The sequence below is a fragment of the Alosa pseudoharengus genome, unplaced genomic scaffold (assembly GCF_046254945.1).
Source record: "Alosa pseudoharengus isolate Yale_2024_CS ecotype anadromous, Long Island Sound unplaced genomic scaffold, YU_APseudo_1.1 YU_APseudo_1.1_scf_3, whole genome shotgun sequence".
NCBI lineage: Eukaryota > Metazoa > Chordata > Actinopteri > Clupeiformes > Clupeidae > Alosa > Alosa pseudoharengus.
In genome coordinates, this window is record NW_027468718.1 from 10,264,266 (window position 1) to 10,287,442 (window position 23,177).

Sequence of the window (23,177 nt, forward strand, 5' to 3'; positions counted from 1 at the left end):
CCCTCTGGCCTGTGGGCCGGATCACCAAGGTACTTCCCGGAACCGATGGCCGCATCCGGACAGCAGAAGTCAACGTCAATGACAGGCACTACATCAGGCCGGTGGCCCGACTCATCCCACTGCCTACCGTCCCAGACCTGGACTCCCGTCCCGTCCCGTCCTTGAGATGAGGACAAACTGGACCGGTGACCAGTTTGGGGGCGGCTGTTGTGAAGGACTAGACACTGTTCACATGACCAGGTAGCCTCCTGCTGGCCATCGATGCGTCCTGTGCGTGCAACCCTTGTGGCTACACTTGTGCAGTTAATTGGAGTGCGAGTCAGAGGGTTGCATGCACAGACCAGTGGATGGGGAGGCAGAGATTTGAAAGGAACCCCTTCTGTTCTGTGGACTGTTTATGCCGTTTGTGTGTTCAGAAACCGTAAGTGTTGGCATTTCTTGTTTGTGCAGGACTTGTTTAATGTTCGTTTGTAGAATGTCATTGTTAATAACCGCATACTTACCGACGTTTGCGTTTATAGCGTGCACCACGTGTACCGCGCTACCGCGGTTAAGTTAACTTATAATTAGTAACTTTTCCTGCCGTGTAAGACTGAGATTATGTTTCTAATTTGATAATTTGGTGTCTATAACGGTTTAATATATCAGTGTAATAACGTGTATGTCTAGATTTAAGTGGATATTTGGTAATTTCATGTAGTAGTGTCTGTTAAGCTATTCTCCATGTGGGTCAGTGTATGATTAGCCATGCTTAGCTATTAATATTGTCACCATGCATACGTTTCTAAGAGGCACTGTTGCATTTGTTTTACTTGTAGAAACCACAACCACAAATTTAATGTCAGAACTACTGTCATCTACAATCCCAAGCACAATTGTGAAGCTCCATAAGACAATAACCTCTCCACTGTAAATTCCACAAGTTTCAATAAATACTCTGGAACTGTACATCATGTCTGCATTTTAATCAGATGCCCCACGGTGGCTCCTACAGATAAACTTACTAGGATCAATCAAAACAGCCAAGTACTTAGAGTGGATATCAGAAAGAAATATAGTTTGGCCATCAGTATAAGATTAAATATCTGAATTCAATATTTGTAGTATTTATTATTGTTCTTTAACATCATTTGAATCATATCATATCATTATCATAATGTACTTTTTTTATAGCATTGGCTTATGGAAAATGATTTGGAGTTGACAACAAACTGACCTGTGTATCAGTGTTGGCTTTACACAATTTATTACCATTATTAAAATAGGCTATCCTAATCTTCAAAACTTTTTGAGTAGTTTTTAAATAGTAGTTTTGATTCCCAAGTGCCACCCCAATAAAAAGTCTGGACCCAACTGGCCCCCCCTATAAAATAATCCTGGCTACGCCCCTGCACACACACACACACACACACTACCTCCCTCTGATCAGATATACTAACACTGGTCTCTCTCTCACAGACACACACACACACACACACACACACACACACACACACATACACACACACACACACACAAACACACACACACTACATTAGATATATTAGCACTGGTCACACACACACACACACACACACACACACACCAGGGTTTCCGTGGTTGGGCAATTGCCGGACATTGGCAGGAAAAAAATGAAATGTCCGACAAAATTAAATCTCTCCGGTCAAATTGTTCAATTGAAATTGGCTAATAATCCCATCAATTAACAATCCCACACAATCTGAATTTGAGAATAAGCCTAAAATGTAGGCCTATACTAAAGCAATAATACGTCCTCTGGCTATGTTTTAAATGAACAGGATCTACCGTTTGAAAGTTATTAAACAACACGCATAGCCTATGCTGCATTTCAAATAGGAAGCGCACGCTTAAAACGTCCATGTTAAACAACGAACAAATGAGTGAGATGGTTCAAACATGGCCAGGCCCAGGCAGACTAGCCTTAAAAGTTTTTTCAGAGGTCAGACGCGATGGATGATGATAAATTAGTAACGTCTCAGCCTGGCCAGGTCAGCTCCACCACCAGATAAAAAACAGAAGTGTCGGGCGTAGGCCCATCTGTCGGAATCAGTGACGTTGGAAGTGGAGTTGCGGGGGGTGCGGCCGCACCAAGACTGTCATTCTCCGTGTAGACTGTACACCCATGGTACACTAGACATGCAACTGTGTTCTGTAGGCCTACCAAAAGCATATTCTCTGTCTATGATCTGCAGGGTTAGGGCCTCCTCGACGAGGAGATAGTTGGTCCGCGGATAACTTGCGGGCACAATCAATGGTATCAACCGCGGACCGAAAAAGAAACTAAACATTACCCAGAATAGGATATATTTCTTAATTTATAGTTAGGCCTATCAAATAAACAGATATATTAGGGGGTAGTGGTGTGAGCGCTCATTCTTGTGTGTGCATATCTGCGCAAGTGAAACAGTTGAACCACTGGAGATAAAGGTAGCAGCAACAAACAACGTAGCCCATTTAAAACAACGAACGAAGCGGATTCTTGCTGTCCATGAAAACATAGATAGGCTACTGACTAGATCTGACTTGGGCAGCCGTGGCCTACTGGTTAGCACTTCGGACTTGTAACCGGAGGGTTGCCGGTTCGAACCCTGACCAGTAGGCGCGGCTGAAGTGCCCCTTGAGCAAGGCATCTAACCCCTCACTGCTCCCCGAGCTCCGCTGTTGTTGCAGGCAGCTCACTGCGCCGGGATTAGTGTGTGCTTCATCTCACTGTGTGTTCACTGTGTGCTGAGTGTGTTTCACTAATTCACAGATTGTGATAAATGCAGAGACCAAATTTCCCTCACGGGATCAAAAGAGTATATATACTTATACTATACTTATACTTATACTAATTAAGAAGCGATAATAGGATATTTGACCGGCATATCATCAAAATGTCCGGAAAATGAAACCTCTGCCGGTCACTTTGACCGGGACCATTTTTTTCTAGTGGAAACTCTGACACATACACATACACACATACACACACACATACACACACACTACCTCTCTGTTATCAGATATATTAGCACTGGTCACACACACAGAAACACACACACACACACACACTACCTCTCCTTTATCAGATATACTAGCACTAGTCACACACGTGTGCACAGACACACACAGACAGACACAAACACACCCCAAGCCTAACACTGACTAGGCCCAGGCTGTATTCTGACCCAGGGCTGCCCTGTAGAGCTCTGCTAGGCCCTGGGCAGCATGCGGACACCCACCCTCACCACTGTCCCCACCCTAACCCTCACATTGACTCCAGCATAGGCCCAGGAAACTTTAATGTCCCCGAGGGGCAATTGGTTTTAACAGCCAGCAGTACAAATATGCCGTACGACATCCTACAAGACATACACATCAAAACATGTAAGACACATACAGAGACAAGTAACATTTAAGACACATACAGAGACAAATAAATAAACAAGGCTATCTTAAATATAAGTATAAATAGTAGTTTAAAAACTATTTGTTAATCAGGGAAATGGCAGTGGGGACAAATGAATTCTTAAACCTTGTTGTCCTACATCTTGGCATTGTATACCTCCGCCCTGAGGGGAGGAGTCTAAACTCCCCAAACAGGGGGTGGCTGGGGTCCGCAACAACCGAATAAGCTTTCCTGGTCGTTCTGGTGTCAAAGATATGGTGGAGGTCAGTAAAATTAGTCAATTGAAAAAATATAATGTCCGCAACACTGCTTTTGACTCAGGCCTGAAGAAGACCCAGCAGGGTCGAAACGTTGCCTGTTGTGCATTAAATATATGGGAGTCAAAAGCAGTGTTGCAGACATTATATTTTTTCAATTGAGTAAGTTTGTCTTTTGTCCTGCACCTGCCAGATGTGGGATGTGCACACGATAACTGTTTACTGAACAGTAAAATTAGTGCCAGCAATCTTACTACATACTTTAACAATGCTCTCCAGTCTGTTTTTGTTCTTCATAGACAATGGCCAGCTAATAAAAGAAAAGGTTAAAACAGACTCAATAAAACAGGTGTAGAACATCCTCATAAAAGTAGGATCAATGTTAAAGTTCCTCAGTTTCCTAAAAAAGTGCATACGCTGGTGGGCTTTGGAACATACCGTGTCGCATTGTGACTCAACATTTAATTCACTGTCCATTTTTATCCCTAAGTATTTGTACTCCTCAACCCTTTCAACAGACTGCCCAGTTATGACTGCAGGGGGAAGAGGGGGGCGCTGTTTCCTAAAATCAATTATCATTTCCTTTGTCTTTGTCACATTTATGTTTAAAAAGGAGTCATTGCACCATGTGCTGACATCACTCACCACTGGCCCATGGTCAATGTCATTGTCCTTAAGTAAAGAGACAATGACAGCGTCGTCTGCAAATTTCAGCGCATGCCTGCCCTCATGGTGAGACTGACATTCATTAGTATATAAAACAAACAGAAGTGGAGAGAGGACACAACCCTGGGGTGATCCAGTGGAAGATAATAGGGCATCAGAGAAAACGTTATTAACTTTCACCCTTTGAGATCTGAAAGTTAAAAAGTCAACCAGCCATGCTATTAGCCCTAAATTAATGTTGTGAAGCCTATCTTTGTAAGCCTATCTGCTAAAATATGAGGTTGTATACAATTAAAAGCCGAAGAGAAATCAACAAAATTTAGTCTTGCCCTGCAGAGCTGCCCTGGGCCCCAGGCTTCCTGCAAACACCCACCCACACCTCAGACCTAACCCTGACTCCAAACATGACTCTCATATTTTAGATATTCTGTTTGTCCATTTGAAATATAAGGATAAAACAGATATTTTCATGACTACAATGACAAATAATGCACTTATCATTGTCACATAAAAGTATCTTAGCAAACAGCAAAAATGGATTCAGCAGAAAAAATACCCCTAGAATAGTCTGTTTACCAACTTTTACTCAAAAATGCCAGAGGTTGTTAGCCTAATCAAAGTCCCAGGACAACGTGGTGGTAACATAACTACATAACATAACTATGTGTGCAGCTATAAGTCAAAATGGTGTTGTTTACATCATGCAACCCTAGGCCCATATAACACTGCACACATTACATTCCTGGACACCTTACATGACATGCTCACTAATGTTCAGAGACCAGAGCAGACCAGATACGTCATCATATGAGACAATGTTAGTTTCCATAGGGCAGCTTTGGTCCGCAACTGGTTTACAGAACACCCACTCTTCACTGTACTCAACCTCCCCCCATACTCTCCATTCTTGAATCCAATTGAAGAGTTCTTCTCTGCCTGGCGCTGGAAGGTCTATGACCGTCATCCCCCTCAACGCACAGCCCTTTTACAGGCAATGGAGGAGGCATGTGGGGATATTGACCAGGCATCATGTCAGGCCTGGATACGGCATTCCAGAATATATTTTTCCCGGAGCCTTGGACTACAGGACATTGCATGTGATGCAAAATGTTGTGGCCGGACCCAGGGAGACGACACGATGTAGACTGATTTTTTTTTGTCTCAGTGAAATTACTATTTTGTGTTTCGACTTGATGTGTGTAAATAAACACCAATACTTGATGTTTGGATCCCTGTATGTTTACAGAACTATGACAAAAGTATTACCTCAATCTGACATAGCCTACCTTGTGCAAAGAGAAAGCAAAAGCTAGATGTGTTTTTATTTATACCATCAGTGTGTAGTTGACACATTGTGTGCTTATCAATGTGATGGCTTGTGTTAACTGTTTGAAAAGAAAATACAATTTTTACGAAGGTGTGAAGAATAACCCCTGGACAAATGTAACTGTACCATCTACTCCAGTAGCAGTCTATCCTCTCCTCATTCCTAACATTGCTTATGTGTGTTTGGTTATGTGGAAACAGCAGGCTACTCACTGTACTGAATAATCTCCTGCATCTTCTCCCAGACTCTGAACTTCAGGTTGCCCAGGTGCTTTGCCATGTTGATCAGAGCTCCTGATACCCTCTCTGGATCCTGCAGTGTGCACTGGGCTCTGGAATAACATTCAGGAGTCAGTGCTGCTGTGGGTTTGGGTTCAGACCCACAGAGAAGAGAGAGACAGGAGGCAGATCACTCACCTTTCCACTGTGCTCTTGTAGCTCTGGAAAATAAGAATAGAAAGAATATGTCAGCCATTATTGTTATAATTAGGTATTTTGGAAATTGTACAATCCTGCCCCCCTCCTCCATGTCAAGCTTAAGGTTTTCATTTTTTGATTGTAAAGTAACAAGTAAAGTGATTATTAAACAGATGATTTTATCCAAAGTGCACACAGACTTGGAAATTAACCAGGGAGAACAACAGATTGTCTATAATGCTACCAATCCACCAATACACCCACACGTTTATAAAATATGTATCCTCACCCTAACTAATCATTAGTGCATGGGTATGTAACAACTGTTAAATAATGGAAATAGTACTTCATCAACAAAATATTATTGCATAATTTTAAGTATTAACAATTCATAAACATATTTTAGATATAGGCTTATTTACTATGAACAAACCAGCGTGGCTCGGACATGCTGACAGGGAAATGTGTTACTGTTATGCTTACCTTCATGCAGTGCATTATGGGAGAAATGTACGGCTAAGATACTGGGTAAGCTCCCTAATGTTATGCGTTAATCACCGGTGAGTGACTTGTAATGTATGTGTGTAAACTAGCCGGCTGTTGTGTTGTCGGGATGAAAGGGTTTATGTTACGGGATGCCACCCAGGTTGTGTAGTATAGCCACTGGATATAAGCTGACTCATTCCAAGATGTGTGTATTGCTCTCGGTAAATGCTGGTAATAAACTGCCAAGAAAGCAAGTATTCTTTGCCTTGTCACATGTGTGTACAAATACTTTATTTATGAGAATTAACATAGGTGCAATGCTTTACAAATGATGAACAAAGCATTTTGTAATAGTTTGCAATTGGTTTATAATGGGAAACTGATTTCATTTATAAGTGGTTATTTTATTATTTATTAAGTATAAATCATGTACTTACAAACATAGTTTTTGGATAGGCTCTTATAACTGTGTGAACAAATGCTTTACTGATGATAAATTATGCATGAACAACAAATTACTAATGATGACCAAACTATTAACTAATAAGTAACAAAGGCTTAATAAATGATGAATTGTGTGTAGTTATTATAAAGTGTTAACACGATAGCAGTTATGTGATATATTTGTCAAACTAGCTTTCAGCTTAGATCTGTGCGCATTCTTGGTGTTGGGATGATGTTGGCCAATCGTGAAACGTGGAGATGCACAGACTGCCTATATTCAAGAATGATTACTTCCACATTTATGAGCGATAGCGTAATCTAGGTACACTGCAGTCATTTTTACTGTCTAGCCTACAACATCAAATACATTGATTGTCATCAGATGTTGTATGGTATACACGTCCATAGTGGTGTATTTGCACGCACAACACTGTTAAAGCGCCTGTGAGATCCAAAATGTTTGGAGAGGCGGAGCGCCCACTCCTACACGTGAGATAACTTAGTTTCAAGATAACTGATTGGTCAGTAGGCAGTAGTTTTACACGATTTGAGCTATAACTTAGCACATAACCTGTTCCGACCTGGTTTGGTTGGCAGTATAAGACACCATGGTGATACAGCGACGCTAAAGCAGAGCCACTTTTGTGTCACAGCATACCCTGGCTTTGAGCACAACATACCTCGCTAACCCACTAATCGAGCTTCATAGTATACCCCACTGCAGAGGGACAACTCGGTACAACCACGACCTTCTTTTTTTTTTTTTTTTATCTGATGTATTTTATTGAGCATTTATAATACAGATACATTCATTAATACATTTCAGGCTCTTTTTGTTTACAAGTGTGTTCATAAAATGTAAAAGGATATTGTATTTTGACAAAACGAAACAGAAAAAACAAACAAAAAAACAGACAAAACAGACAATGTACCACAAAGAACATACTAGGTTGACTAGGACCCTTCTCCCTCTTCCCCACCCCTGAAGACCCTACTCTTAACTATATCAGTGCTGCTTACTACATATTAAGAGACGGGATGTTGCATTGAGTTTGTATTTGCAAGAAATGATGTAAATGGTTGCCAGGTATTATCAAAATGCTGAAGTCTGTCTTTTAGAATGTGCCTTATTCTTTCAAGATGGAGTGTATTAGTAAGAGTGTCAAGCCACATCTTGGATGTTGGTGAGTTTACACTCTTCCATAATGTGAGGATCAGTTTTTTTGCTATTATGAGGCTGTATGAAATGAAACGCTGTTGTGCTTTGGAGAATGTCTTGAAGGTTTCAGATACACCAAGAATGATGAGCACAGGATCTGGGTCGATCACTGTTCCCATGACCTCAGACATTATGCCAAAAACATTGCACCAAAAAGAATAAATTTTTGGGCACAAGGCATAACTATGAAGATGAGTTGCCACAGAGGAGTTGCATTTATCACACATGGGCGATACTTCAGGATAAATGTTATGTAATTTTTCCTTTGAGAAGTGCAGCATATAGATAACTTTAAATTGAATAAGACAGTGTCTTGCACTGAAAGAACAGGTATTAATCTTTTCCAGGGCATTGTCCCATAACTCGTTTGTGATTGATTCACCAAGTTCTTTTTCCCATTTGCGTCTATGCATGTTGGGAGATGGAGAGCTTAATGATAAGAGAGTGTGATAAATGTGTGTAATCAATTTTGGTAGTCTTGATGGTAGTTTCAGACAATCATCTATAGATGTACTTGATTCAGTCTCAAACTCCTTCACATGTTTTCGTATGTAATCCCTGATTTGCAAATACTGAAAAAAATGATTATTTCCTAACTCAAATTTATGCTGTAATTGCGAAAATGAGGCAAAAATACCTTGTATATATAAATCCCCAACACATTTAATACCTTTCTGACTCCAGACAGAGAATCCTCCGCCCATTCTGGAAGGGGCAAAAGTGGGATTCTTATCTATAGATAATGCAGGAGAAATAAGTTTCAGCTTAAAATGGGATCGAATTTGTTTCCAGATACAGATCATGTTGTGAATAATAGGATTGTTATTATATAATAATTTACTTATTTTAGTTGGGGCAAGCAGGACTGCAGACATTGAATAAGGATGACAGTCCTCCTGTTCCATCAGTAGCCATTTAGGTGGATGTGTTGTGGTATTAAAACAAAAAGTGAAAGTCTTAATTGCTGAGGCCCAGTAGTAAAACAAGAAATTTGGGAGTGCTAATCCTCCTACATGTTTAGGCTTGCAAAGATATTTCTTGCCTATTCTAGGGGTTTTGTGCTCCCACAGAAAAGGACTGATTAAAGAATCCAGACGTTTAAAAAATGACTTCTTAAGAAAGATTGGAATATTTTGGAGAAGATATAACAATTGAGGGAGAAACACCATCTTTATAGCATTGATTCTTCCTATCAGAGAGATTGGAAGAGAATTCCAGAAAAGTAATTTGGACCGTAGTTTTTCTATGAGAGGGAGAAAATTTTCTTGAAAGAGAGAGGTATATTGTTTAGTTACTTCTATCCCCAGGTAAGTGAATTTTTCTGAGGCGATTTTAAAGGGGAAATTGCTTAGGGGTGTCGGATCATTCATGCTGACTGGCATTAAAACACTCTTAGTCCAGTTAATTCGGTAGCCCGAAAAGGTTCCGAAGAAACTGATTTTGTCCAGAAGTAGGGGTATAGTGATTTGTGGACGTGTTATGTGGAGCAGAATATCATCTGCATACAGGGATATTTTACTAGTTGTTCCTCTAGTTGTGTAACCATGTATCTGGGGGTCAAGTCTAATACTTTGAGCCAACGGCTCAATAGCAAGGGCACAAATTAAAGGTGAAAGGGGGCATCCTTGCCTTGTCCCCCTGTCCAATTTAAGTGGGGAAGATAAAGTTCGATTGGTTAGGATTCTGGCAGTGGGGTTTTTATAAAGGAGTTTAATTAATGACAGGAATTTTGTCCCAAGATTGAATCTTCTAAGGACTTCAAATAAGTAATGCCATTCTATCTGGTCAAATGCTTTTTCAGCATCAAGTGCAAGTATAACAAGATCAGAGGTCAATCCTCTCTTTGTGTAGAGAATATTAAAGAGACGCCTAAGATTGAAGGTGGAGTTTCCTTTAGGTACAAAACCTGTCTGATCTGGATGAATTAGTCTCTCTAGCAAGGGATTGAGTCTGTTAGCTAGTATTTTAGCAAATAATTTCCCATCAACATTGAGGAGTGAAATAGGGCGATACGCACCAACCTCCTCTGGATCTTTCCCTTTTTTATGAATTACTGTTATTACCGCCTCAGTTAGAGTTGGGGGCAGAACACCTGTTGTCTGGGCGTGCTCAAATACTCTTAATAGATAAGGAGACAATTCTTCACTAAACGCCTTGTACAACTCCCCAGAGAGTCCATCAGGGCCTGGAGATTTAGAGCCCTTAAGCGAGGAGATGGCTACCTGAATCTCTACAACTGTAAGCTCATTGTTCAGCAATTCACAATCTTTCCCGTCTAATCTGGGGAGTTTGCACTTGTCCAAAAAATCATTAATTATTCTAGGGTTTGGGGCGGATTTGGAAGTATACAGATCAGAGTAAAATTCAAGGAACCTGTTATTAACATCTTTAGGTTTTGTGAGCATTGTGTTGTCTTTGGCTTTTATTTTGTGTATAGTCCTATCATTTTCCATTTTTCTGAGCTGTCGAGCTAAAAGTTTATGCGGTTTGTCGCCAAACTCAAAGAACCTCTGTCTGGTATACAGAAAAGCCCGACTTACTTTCTCAGACATAATTTGGTTGTATTTGTATTTTAGTGTTGCTATTTCTCTATGAAGAACCATAGATGGCGACTGAGCATTTTTGTTATCCACAGCTTTGATCTGCTCTTCCAGCTCCTTTAATTTGGTCATGTTTAGTTTCCTCCTTGATGCTTCAAATGAGATAATACTACCCCTAATAAAAGCTTTAAATGCTTCCCAGAGAATGGAAGGAGAGGTCCCAGAGATGTCATTCATCTGAAAATACAAGGAAATTTGTTCTTTTAAATATTGGCGAAAGATTTGATCTGTAAAGAGTTGGGGATTTAGCCTCCAAGAGGAATGTGGTTTATCCATGTGGTCTAAATGCAAGGAAAAGGAAACGGGGGCATGGTCTGAAATCAAAATACTGTGATATCGAGCGTCCAGTATAAAGGGTGCAAGTCTACCATCCACTAGAAAGAAGTCAATTCTACTGTATGAGTTATGCACTGGTGAATAAAAGGAGTAGTCTCTACCTAAGGGATTCATTATTCTCCATATGTCTAATATATTTGCATTGTTTATATAAGAATTTAAAAATTCACTTGAGGCGTTTTTGGGGGGATTCCTTGTAGAGGATCTATCAAGATGTACATCTAGAACAGTATTAAAATCCCCTCCAATAATCAAATTAGTTTGTGAAACATCCGGTATTAGTGAGAAGACTTTCTGGAAAAATGCTGGGTTGTCTATGTTAGGAGCATATATGTTGACAAGGGTGAGTGAGATGTTGTAAATTTCTCCAATCACTATGATGTAGCGACCCTCTCTATCAGACATTGTTTTGCTATGTAAGAAGGGTACACCCTTTCTAATTAAAATGGCAGCACCTCTTGCTTTACATGAGAAGGCAGAATGAAAAACCTCTCCTATCCACTTTGTCCTAAGCCTATTGTGTGAGTTATTATTCAAATGCGTTTCTTGCAAAAACATAATATCTGAGGTGAGCGTCCTGAGATGAGATAAGACTTTCCCTCTTTTGACAGGGTGATTCAATCCACGCACATTCCAGCTAGAAAATCTAAGGTTCCCTATTGCCCTGGTGTTGTCATTTATAGTATCCTGCATAAGCACTGTTTGTTTGAATTTGAATATATAGCAGCATTGCTATTCTGTGCAATCTTTTTGTAGAGTCTTCATATCCCTCCCACCCCCTCATAGTAAGCCACCCAATGGCCACTACCTCCCCCAACCCATACCTCTTATCCCATGTCAACCAGAACCACACATTAATAAAATAAAAGAAGACAAACCAAATTACTCTAGCCAGGTCAAAGTGATAGGCGCGAGTCTTCTTAGTGCAAACAAATGATAATAAAAATGCAGATAGAAAAGAAAAGAAGAAAAAAGAACAAATACTGTATACTATGCTTACTTCCGTGCACATGGACTGCTTCTAAGTTCTAACAGCTCTGAAACTTAATTCCAAAGAACTTGATTGGAGAAAAGGAAACAAACGAACATTAAGGCAGATGTATTTCACACCTGCCTACACCCAATTAGCAAATCTATAGGAGGAACAGTAAACTAGCACATATTTGTATGCTGTATACTCAAAACATTAATTGCAATCATAATTGAAACAATTCTGATTCAGATAAGATCTGATTTAGGAACAATCAGATATAGGTACATTTCAAACATATCCCCCTTATCACATTTGTGTCAAACAAGGGAACAATGGATAACATAAAACATTTTTAGTAAACTGTATTGAGACGGAAAATAGGCTATAGCCTAGCTTTGACTAGGCTTACTGATCAATAACCCAAAACAGAACAAGATAGGCTGCACTCAATTGTTTAAGCACATTTAAAAGTAGCATCTTAACGTTTGTATTAACATAAAGGTGCCCACCAGACTAAAAAAATACAGTCTTCCTGTAGGTTTAGGCTACAAATGGCCCAAACCTCCCTTTGGAGAATCCCGGCAGCCTACCATTTAGAAAATGTACAGTCTTACCATCACGTAGGCTAAGGTTAGTAGACAGGGACGGCTACTCTGGCAGGCAGTGTTATGCGTTAGTCATCAAGCTTATCAGCCAGCGAGCCAAAACTATTCCTGAGATTCCATGTCATTTGTCGAAGTCGACGGTTTTGGAGCAAACAGTCCTTCGGCGTATTCTTCGGCTTTTTTGGCGTCTGTGAAGGAAGTTTGTGTTCCGTTGAATGTAACCAGTAGTCTTGCGGGGTATAGCAGACCATACTTCACACCGGGCCTGTCTCGTAACAGCTCCCTGGCGCGATTGAATAACGCCCTACGCTTCGCTACGGCCGGAGGGTAGTCGGGAAAGATTTGGATTCTCTTGCCTTCGTAGAAGAGTTGTCTCGCCGCGATGGCTTTCCGTAGTATGCCCTCTAGCACATGATAGTAATGAAGTCTCAGGACGATGGGTCTTGGGGGCTCTTGCGGATCAGGTCTTCTACGGAGGGTCCGGTGCGCTCGGTCAATAAGTGGCTTCGCCTCTAGAGATAGCACTTCTTGCAGTAGGTCAGCGACAAAGTCGCGTGGAGCGGATCTTTCTGCTCCTTCTGGGATTCCGATGATTCTAATGTTGTGTCGTCTTGACCTTCCTTCTAAGTCCTCACATTTAGTGACTAATTTATCCACCTCAGAATTCAACCGCGTTACTTGACTTTGGAGAGCAGTAATATCGTCGGACTGGAGTGAGGCTGATCTCTCTAGGTCTTTAATAGTTTTCTCGACCGTGGTAAAGTTGGTTTTATATTGGACGTTGGATATTCGACACATTCGAAAAATCGATTTAGCACTGACTACGAGGGTCAAATTTGTGTCAAACCAACTTTAATGTGTTTAAACAAGGCCTGCCTATATTACACAAAGCTTCTTTTGTCCAAAAACCCATGTTTTGATTTTATGATTTTTTTAGGCTGATAAAAGATTTCAATCTATTTTGCGGCTTCACCTTTTGACTTACCCATACTAAAACACATCTCCTGAACTCGGCTTACTGCCCTTTCTAGTACACAAAGCTTCTTTTTCCCTAAAACCTACTCTTTGATTTTATACAATTTTTAATGTTAAATGTTTCAAATCTATTATGCGGCTTGCCCTTTTGACCTACCCATGTCAAAACACATCTGGTGAACTCGGATTACTGCTCTATATAGTACACAAAGCTTCTTTTTCCCAAAAATCCATTCTTTGATTTTATAAATATTTTTTAATGTAAAAAAAATGCTTTAAATGCTTTAAATCTATTATGCGGCTTGACCTTTTGACCTAACCATGTCAAAACACATCTGTTGCACTCGGCTAACTGCCCTACATAGTACACAAAGCTTCTTTTTTCCAAAAATGCACTCTTTGATTTTATATTATTTTTTTACTATTCAAAAATGCTATAAATCTATTATGTGCCTTTACATTTTGACCTACCCATGTCAAAACACATCTGATGCACTCAGCTAACTGCCCTACATAGTACACAAAGCTTCTTTTTTTCAAAAACGCACTCTTTGATTTTATATACATTTTTTACTATTCAAAAATGCTATAAATCTATTATGTGCCTTCCCCTTTCGACTTACCCATATCAAAACACATCTGCTGCACTCGGCTAACTGCCCTACATAGTACACAAAGCTTCTTTTTTTCAAAAACGCACTCTTTGATTTTATATTAATTTTTTACTATTCAAAAATGCTATAAATCTATTATGCGACCTGACCTTTTGACCTACCCATGTCAAAACACATCTGCCGCACTCAGCTAACTGCCCTACATAATACACAAAGCCTATTTTTTTCAAAAACTATTTCTTTGATTTTATATTATTTTTTTACTTTATAAAAATGCTATAAATCTATTATGTGCCTTCACCTTTTGACCTACCCATGTCAAAACACATCTGTTGCACTCAGCTAACTTGCCTACATAGTACACAAAGCTTCTTTTTTTCAAAAACGTACTCTTTGATTTTATATAAATTTTTTACTATTCAAAAATGCTATAAATCTATTATGCGGCTTCCCCTTTCGACTTACCCATGTCAAAACACATCTGTTGCACTCAGCTAACTGGCCTTCATAGTACACAAAGCTTCTTTTTCCCTAAAACCTACTCTTTGATTTTATACAATTTTTAATGTTAAATGTTTCAAATCTATTATGCGGCTTGCCCTTTTGACCTACCCATGTCAAAACACATCTGGTGAACTCGGATTACTGCTCTATATAGTACACAAAGCTTCTTTTTCCCAAAAATCCATTCTTTGATTTTATAAATATTTTTTAATGTAAAAAAAATGCTTTAAATGCTTTAAATCTATTATGCGGCTTGACCTTTTGACCTAACCATGTCAAAACACATCTGTTGCACTCGGCTAACTGCCCTACATAGTACACAAAACTTATTTTTTCCAAAAACTCACTCTTTGATTTTATATTAATATTTTACTATTCAAAAATGCTATAAATCTATTATGCGCCTTCACTTTTTGACCTACCCATGTCAAAACACATCTGCTGCACTCAGCTAACTGCCCTACATAGTACACAAAGCTTAGCCCACTCTTTGATTTTATAGATGTTTTGGTAACACTTTATAATAACTACACACAATTCATCATTTATTAAGCCTTTGTTACTTATTAGTTAATGGTTTGTTCATCATTAGTAGTTTCTTGTTCATACATAATTTATCATCAGTAAAGCATTTGTTCACACAATTATAAATGGTTTGTTCATAGTAAATAAGCCTATCCAAAAATATGTTTGTAAGTACATGATTTATACTTAATAAGTAATGAAACAACCACTTATAATGAAATCATTTTCTTATTATAAACCAGTTGCAAACTATTACAAAATGCTTTGTTCATCATTTGTAAAGCATTGAGGGTACATATTTTATAAACCACTTCCTAATACTATAATTCATGATTAACTCAGGAGTTACAAGTGGTTAGTTAATGATATTTTGTGAGCTTATCTAAAGTGAGGACTTTCTATGCCTTGCAACACATTTTCAAATGAGTTGTAAAGATTACATTCACATTCATTCATTTAGCACATGTCAATTAAATTGAAGGCCATTGACATAACAATGAAAGCTGGGAATCGAACCCCCAACTTTTCAGGCTATTGCATGCTAGACAGGCCCAGACAGAAACCCCTACAACTATGCAAGAGTTTCTGTTTTCTTCTACTACACACTGTTATTAAACATCTGTAAAGTATTATTAAATGCTGTATTCTTCGTTTGTAAAGCATTATTCCTACATTAATTCTCATCTGTAAATCATGTTTACACACAGTTAAAAATGGTTTGTTCATAGAAAACACGCATATCTATATTATATTTTTGAATTGACTGTTGTAATACCACTGGGCAGAGGTAGGGTAGTGGATAGGGAGCTGGGTTAACATGCAGTAATCCATAAAGTTGGGGGTTCAAACCCCAGCGTCCACCAATGTGGCCTTGCCCTTTAATTTCATTGACATGTGTCGCTTTGGGTGAAAGAGTCGGCTAAATTAATAAATGCATGTGTAAACTTTATAACTCATTTGTAAATGTGTTGCAAGGCATAAAAAGTCCTCACTTTAGATGAGCTCACAAAATATCATTAACTAACCACTTGTAACTCCTGAGTTAATTATGAATTATAGTATTAGGAAGTGGTTTATAAAATATGTATCCTCACCCTAACTAATAATTCGTGCATGTGTATGTTACAACTGTTAAGTTAAGTTAAATATTACTTAATCAAAAACATATTATTGCATCATTTATTAAGTATTAACAATAATGTATAAACATATTTTAGATATAGGCTTATTTACTATGAACAAACTATTTATAACTGTGTGAACAAATGCTTTACTGATGATAAATTAGAAATTACTAATGATGAACAAACCATTAACTAATAAGTAACAAAGGCTTAATAAATGATGAATTGTGTGTAGTTATTATAAAGTGTTACCAAAACATCTATAAAATCAAAGAGTGGGCTTTGGAAAAAATAAGCTTTGTGTACTATGTAGGGCAGTTAGCTGAGTGTAGCAGATGTGTTTTGACATGGGTAGGTCAAAAGGTGAAGGCACATAATAGATTTATAGCATTTTTGAATAGGAACAATTTATATAAAATCAAAGAGTAAGTTTTTGAAAAAAAGAAGCTTTGTGTACTATGTAGGGCAGTTAACTGAGTGCAGCAGATGTGATTTGACATGGGTTGGTCAAAAGGTCAATTCGCATAATAGATTTATAGCATTTTTGAATAGTAAAAAATGTATATAAAATCAAAGAGTACGTTTTTGAAAAAAATAAGCTTTGTGTACTATGTAGGCAAGTTAGCTGAGTGCAACAGATGTGTTTTGACATGGGTAGGTCAAAAGGTGAAGGCACATAATAGATTTATAGCATTTTTATAAAGTAAAAAAATAATATAAAATCAAAGAGTGCGTTTTTGAAAAAAAGAAGCTTTGTGTAATATGTAGGGCAGTTAGCCGAGTGCAGCAGATGTGTTTTGACATGGGTAGGTCAAAAGGTGAAGGCACATAATAGATTTATAGCATTTTTGAATAGTAACAAATTTATATAAAATCAAAGAGTAAGTTTTTGGAAAAAAAGAAGCTTTGTGTACTATGTGGGGCAGTTAACTGAGTGCAGCAGATGTGTTTTGACATGGGTAGGTCAAAAGGTGAAGGCGCATAATAGATTTATAGCATTTTTTAATAGTACAAAAATAATATAAAATCAAAGAAAGAGTTTTTGAAAAAAATAGGCTTTGTGTATTATGTAGGCCAGTTAGCTGAGTGCGGCAGATGTGTTTTGACATGGGTAGGTCAAAAGGTCAGGTCGCATAATAGATTTATAGCATTTTTGAATAGTAAAAAAATAATATAAAATCAAAGAGTGCGTTTTTGAAAAAAAGAAGCTTTGTGTACTATGTAGGGCAGTTAGCCGAGTGCAGCAGATGTGTTTTGATATGGGTAAGTCGAAATGTAAAGGCACATAATAGATTTATAGCATTTTTGAATAGTAAAAAAATTATATAAAATCAAAGAGTGCATTTTTGGAAAAAAGAAGCTTTGTGTACTATGTAGGGCAGTTAGCCGAGTGCAACAGATGTGTTTTGACATGGTTAGGTCAAAAGGTCAAGCCGCATAATAGATTTAAAGCATTTAAAGCATTTTTTTTACATTAAAAAATATTTATAAAATCAAAGAATGGATTTTTGGGAAAAAGAAGCTTTGTGTACTATATTGAGTAGTAATCCGAGTTCACCAGATGTGTTTTGACATGGGTAGGTCAAAAGGGCAAGCCGCATAATAGATTTGAAACATTTAACATTAAAAATTGTATAAAATCAAAGAGTAGGTTTTAGGGAAAAAGAAGCTTTGTGTACTAGAAAGGGCAGTAAGCCGAGTTCAGGAGATGTGTTTTAGTATGGGTAAGTCAAAAGGTGAAGCCGCATAATAGATTGAAATCTTTTATCAGCCTAAAAAAATCATAAAATCAAAACATGGGTTTTTGGACAAAAGAAGCTTTGTGTAATATAGGCAGGCCTTGTTTAAACACATTAAAGTTGGTTTGACACAAATTTGACCCTCGTAGTCAGTGCTAAATCGATTTTTCGAATGTGTCGAATATCCAACGTCCAATATAAAACCAACTTTACCACGGTGTTTTCTCGTGCGAGGATGTGTTCCCCTCAAGTGCTGTAATGGAAGTTTGAATCTCTTTTTTAGTTGTGGCAAGTTCGCCTCTTAGTTCGGTGCAAACAGTTTGTATTCGTGCATCTATGGACGAGCATATATCACCCTTAATCTGGGCAATTTCGCTTCGTAAGGCAGCAATAGCGGCTAGCACTGTACGGTTTGGAGGGTCTGCGTCGTCATTCATATCACCGGGTGGGTGGGTCGTGTCACTCGAGTCCGAGGACTGAGCAGGGCCTAGTTCTTGTTCCTCGTTTTTCTTGGTTTTTCCCTTCTTTGACATCTTTTCCTCTGTCGGTCTAAATATTACTCTTGTGTGTGTTTCTTTTCGTCGTTCCGAGGATGTTTAGAGCGGATTTACATGAGTTTTGTGTTATAGTAAAGACAAATATGTCAGAGCTATCGCAATCACGTCTCACTCCTCCATCACTCAACCGGAAGTCCTCAACCACGACCTTCTGACATCTGATTGGCCAAGTACCCTGACCATCACCACCTCATTGTTTTGTTGCTGACTAAACATTGGACAGCTGACAGGATACTGACTGCAAAGATATCCTCCTCCTCCTTCTCCTCAGATCAGACAGAGAAACTATATTCCCAAAACATTTGCTAACCTCTGCAAAAACTGAACAATCCCTTCAAAACAGTTGTCCCTGTGCTCAGAACTAAACACTGTCTTTGTATCATCTCACAAAGCAGTCTAAATAAAACACTACTGAGCAGTCATTAGACACTGCATCAAAAAATGGAAAACACAGTGTTCAGGGCTCATATAGCTCCAGGAGACATTGCCGTTGTTTACAATACAGTGAATGCATTTTGCATCTATGAAACAAAACAAAACAAAGCAAAAAGATTTCAGAATTCAGTGGACTGAAGATTTACTGGGGGTTTGTCTTGACAGTTTTGAGAAAAGGGTGGGAGGTTTCCAAAAATGTGTTTTAGCAATTGTGGAAAAACTGTATACTGGAAAAGACAGGCACTGTACAGTAAATGAGAAGAACATTGCAGTCTAAAGCCTACAATGTACTGTGAAGGCCTTACTGATAGTTTCTGACCATTGTTGATATTCCCTGCACTGTTCAGCAACCTGTTTACATTCTGAACTAGCTTATATTGGTTGTGTCACATCATTTGAAATGTGTGATCATTTTTGAGTAGGTGTGTTTAACATATGACATCTGTGCTCTATACTATTTCTGATTACCTTATACCAAATTTTCATTTCAAGAACTGTGTTCAGGCAGCTGAGAATTTGGCTAAGAGAATGGAGTTTAGTGTTTAAGCGATTGTGAAAAACTGTAATGACGTTCTGAAGTCATCAATGATCATGTGATCAGATCCATATTCATTCAGCCTTCTGCTGCTCCTCATCTTAGTGTTTCTCTCTCCAAAATAACACCAACTGATTCCACAACCCATAATGTGGTATGAATGTGAATGTCTGATGTTGAACTGTTGAGCTTCTGTGTTGGACAATGATGCTCCCAACACCAAATCTAACAGTCACTTACACATTTCACTATACAGACGGTGGATGGTTCCTACCTGCAGGAATGTGATGTCATCAGCTCCCATCTTCTCCTCTATGGCTCTGATTGTGTCTGAAAGAGATGAGATCTCTCTGCTCATCTTCTCAATCTTCTCCTTCATCATCTGACTCTTCTGCTCCTCTTCCTCCCTCAGTGCAGCTATCCTGGCTGCCTCTTCATCTCGTAGAAACTGGTGAAGCTTCTCAAAGTCCTCCTTGATCTGCCGCTCTGTGTGTTGAGCCTGAGTCTAAATAAACAAAAAATCTAAAATTATTGATCCAATCATCACTCCTGAAATGATTTGCTTTTACATGATGACATTAGAAATATAATTGCTTTATTAAATAATCCAGATCTCACCTTAATATGTGCTGCTGTTTGGTCACAGATGAGTTTAACTTTTTCAAAGTTCTTCAGTTTCTTCTGTAAGGGCTGCAGTTGGATCTTGAGCTCCTCCTGAAATGAATGAGCACAATGTTCAGTCTACACTGCAGTACACTTACAACACTGGCACTATGGAACCAATTTGCTGCATGTGTAGGGAGTGTGTGAGAGAATATGTAGATATATATGTGCATAGATTCAGGACTGATATGGTGATGGCATGGGGGCAACACAACATGTAGAAAAGGTATATGGGTGTTGCACATTAAGGGATATTAGAGATGTTAAGATACAGTATATAAGGCACAATTAATGTGGGAAAATGATTTAACCCTCCTGTTGTGTTCGCGGTCAAATGTGACAGATTTATAATTATTTTCTCTCAAAAATATTGTTAACTTTTTCTGACTACCTTGAGCCTCCTTGACTTTGTTAACACAGGGCATCTGAACACACACAACATATTTTGATAATTTCTATAACAATGTAAGTGTTTTATTTAACTTTAGAACACCCATGTGTATTTCTGGTCAGAAATGACCGTCCATTAGAAATGAATGGGTGAGAAAATGGTCAGTCTATAAACTTGAATCTAGGCACAAACTTATGATCAGATGGACTGTATGCTTCTGTACATTAAAATACACACACAAACACACCCTCACTCCCCCTCTTTGCTTCTATGCCAGCCCCCACTGGAACCTTTCCCCAATAGAATCTTCCCCTTTCTGACATGCATGAGCTCAGGTCAGTGAGGCCTGCAGGCCATAAATAGCAAATGGAAGAATATCCAATAGAACACAAGTTGATGCAAAGGTCTATCACAACATTAGATGATAATATGTGTGCTACTGTGGATTTATAACAAGTTATAATGCAGTGGTCATTTTTGACCAGGAACACAAAACTAGTAAACATAAAACGAACACAACAGGAGGGATAAAGAAAATTGTGTAAAATTGTAGTGCATAGGCTAATTACACCCCATCTCATACTCTATAATAACTGCAAGGGACTTGCAAACAGTGGTGATATCAACTTGTACTTTCTGTTAGAGCAAGTTTAAGGAGAGTTTGCTGCTGTACACACAGAGTGGGAGTGAAGAAGAGAATCAGAGTATCTCAGCTCAGAGGTCTGGATGTTGCGCAACACTTATCAGTTGTAACAGCAGGGTGTAGAGCGCCATTTACTGGTGCATCAAAGGTATTACAATACCTTCTGCCATGATTGTCTCACTTATCGGTGAACAGATCAAGATGTGTGTCTTTAGAACCCACTACCAGTATTGCCAGACATTCTTACCTTACGGTCCTGTGCTGCTTCATCTATAGGACTAAATGTGTGATTCTTATGTTTCTTTGAGGTCTGACACACCACACACACAGGCTGTTTATCCTCCAGACAGAAGATCTTCAGTTTCTCACTGTGCAAACTGCATAACGCCTCAGACCCTGCTGAAGCTTTCTGACTTTGCTCCTGTAAGAAGGTCTCACACAGGTTCCTTAACGCCATGTTAGGAGGATTGATTTCTTTTGAGCACTTCCTCCTGCAGTAGGGACATTCTCTGGATCCTTTGCTCTCCCAGAACTGCCGCAGACAGGCTTTACACACACTGTGAGAGCAGGTTAAAATGACAGGATCCTTGTAGATGTCACAGCACACAGGACAGGTCAGATCCTCCTCCAGTTTAGAAGCCATTTTGTCTCTGCAGTAAAGTCTCTCCTGTTTGTTGTCCTCAGTCTGGTTCACCAGCTTCACTTTCACTTTCAGCAGTCAGAGCAGACGTGTCAATTATAAACTCAAACCCGTCTCTGTTTTACACTTTAATCCAAAAGACTTTCAACCTCACCAGCTTCAAATAGTTTTCCTCAGTGGTTCAAATATTGTTGAAGAGGGTTCAAAGTTTCCTGTTACCCGCATGTGTGTCTAGGACAGAGAATCAACCTGCCACACAACTTCACTTCCTGCTCTGGTGGCAGCCAGTGAAAGGGATGGACTAAGGTAAAGAAGGATTCTCAATTCTGATTGGTCAATCTTAGTTCCCAGACCAGTTCCTTGTTCACTGCTGCCACTCCACTGGAGTTCAGTTCAAAGTTCCAGTTGTGGGTGTGGACTGAACCTGACAGGGACACTCACTCCAGAACAGTGGATTACACACAGACTCTCCCCACACAGACTTTGATCCTGACATTCAGGTTAAAGTGGGCAGGCAAGAGTTGGACACATAAATACCTAACTACTAAAGGAAAATAAACTGTTTCAGTATATTATATTGCAATTTTTGCATCAGAGTGGACAAAGAAAACAGTCCAAAATAAAGGTGTCCATGAATTCCATTTAATCACACTGTTTTGATTGCACAGAGTTTTAGCACAAGGTTAATTATTATACAGCTATAGTTATAAAGACACATACAGTTACACTAAGTACAAACAGCATCACAGTCATATGAATGTGGTGTGTAGTGTGTGTAGTGTGTGTAGAGTGTGTGTAGAGTGTGTGTAGTGTGTGTGTAGGGTGTGTAGAGTGTATGTTGTGTGCATGATGTTAACAGCAGCACAGTCATATGAATGTGGCGTGTAGAGTGTGTGTAGTGTGATGTTAACAGCAGCACAGTCATATGAATGTGGCGTGTAGAGTGTGTGTTGTGTGTAGTGTGTGTTCTCAGCAGGGACTTGCACAGGAATTTTGAGGGGCAGTTGCTCTGACCTGAAAAAAGGGCACCCCCCCCCCAAAAAAAAAAAAAACTAGGGTATCAGGGTCTTTATTAAAATATATATATATATATA

The 23,177-nt window shown here is 38.9% G+C and overlaps 2 protein-coding genes across 2 annotated transcripts in view; both read right to left on the reverse strand.

Annotated features, from left to right (window-relative positions):
• Positions 1-22,349, reverse strand: part of LOC143100172 (zinc-binding protein A33-like) — a 31,274-nt gene extending 8,925 nt beyond the window's left edge. The window contains exons 1-5 of the mRNA XM_076263141.1: positions 21,691-22,349; positions 20,365-20,460; positions 20,021-20,251; positions 6,076-6,098; positions 5,872-5,990 (exon numbers count right to left, since the gene is read on the reverse strand). Coding sequence (XP_076119256.1) covers positions 5,872-5,990; positions 6,076-6,098; positions 20,021-20,251; positions 20,365-20,460; positions 21,691-22,086 — 865 coding nt within the window. The 5' untranslated portion in view covers positions 22,087-22,349. The remainder of the gene's footprint in view (positions 1-5,871; positions 5,991-6,075; positions 6,099-20,020; positions 20,252-20,364; positions 20,461-21,690) is intronic.
• The window catches only part of LOC143100173 (nuclear factor 7, brain-like), a 67,974-nt gene that overhangs the window by 23,137 nt on the left and 21,660 nt on the right, over positions 1-23,177 (reverse strand). The window lies entirely within an intron of this gene.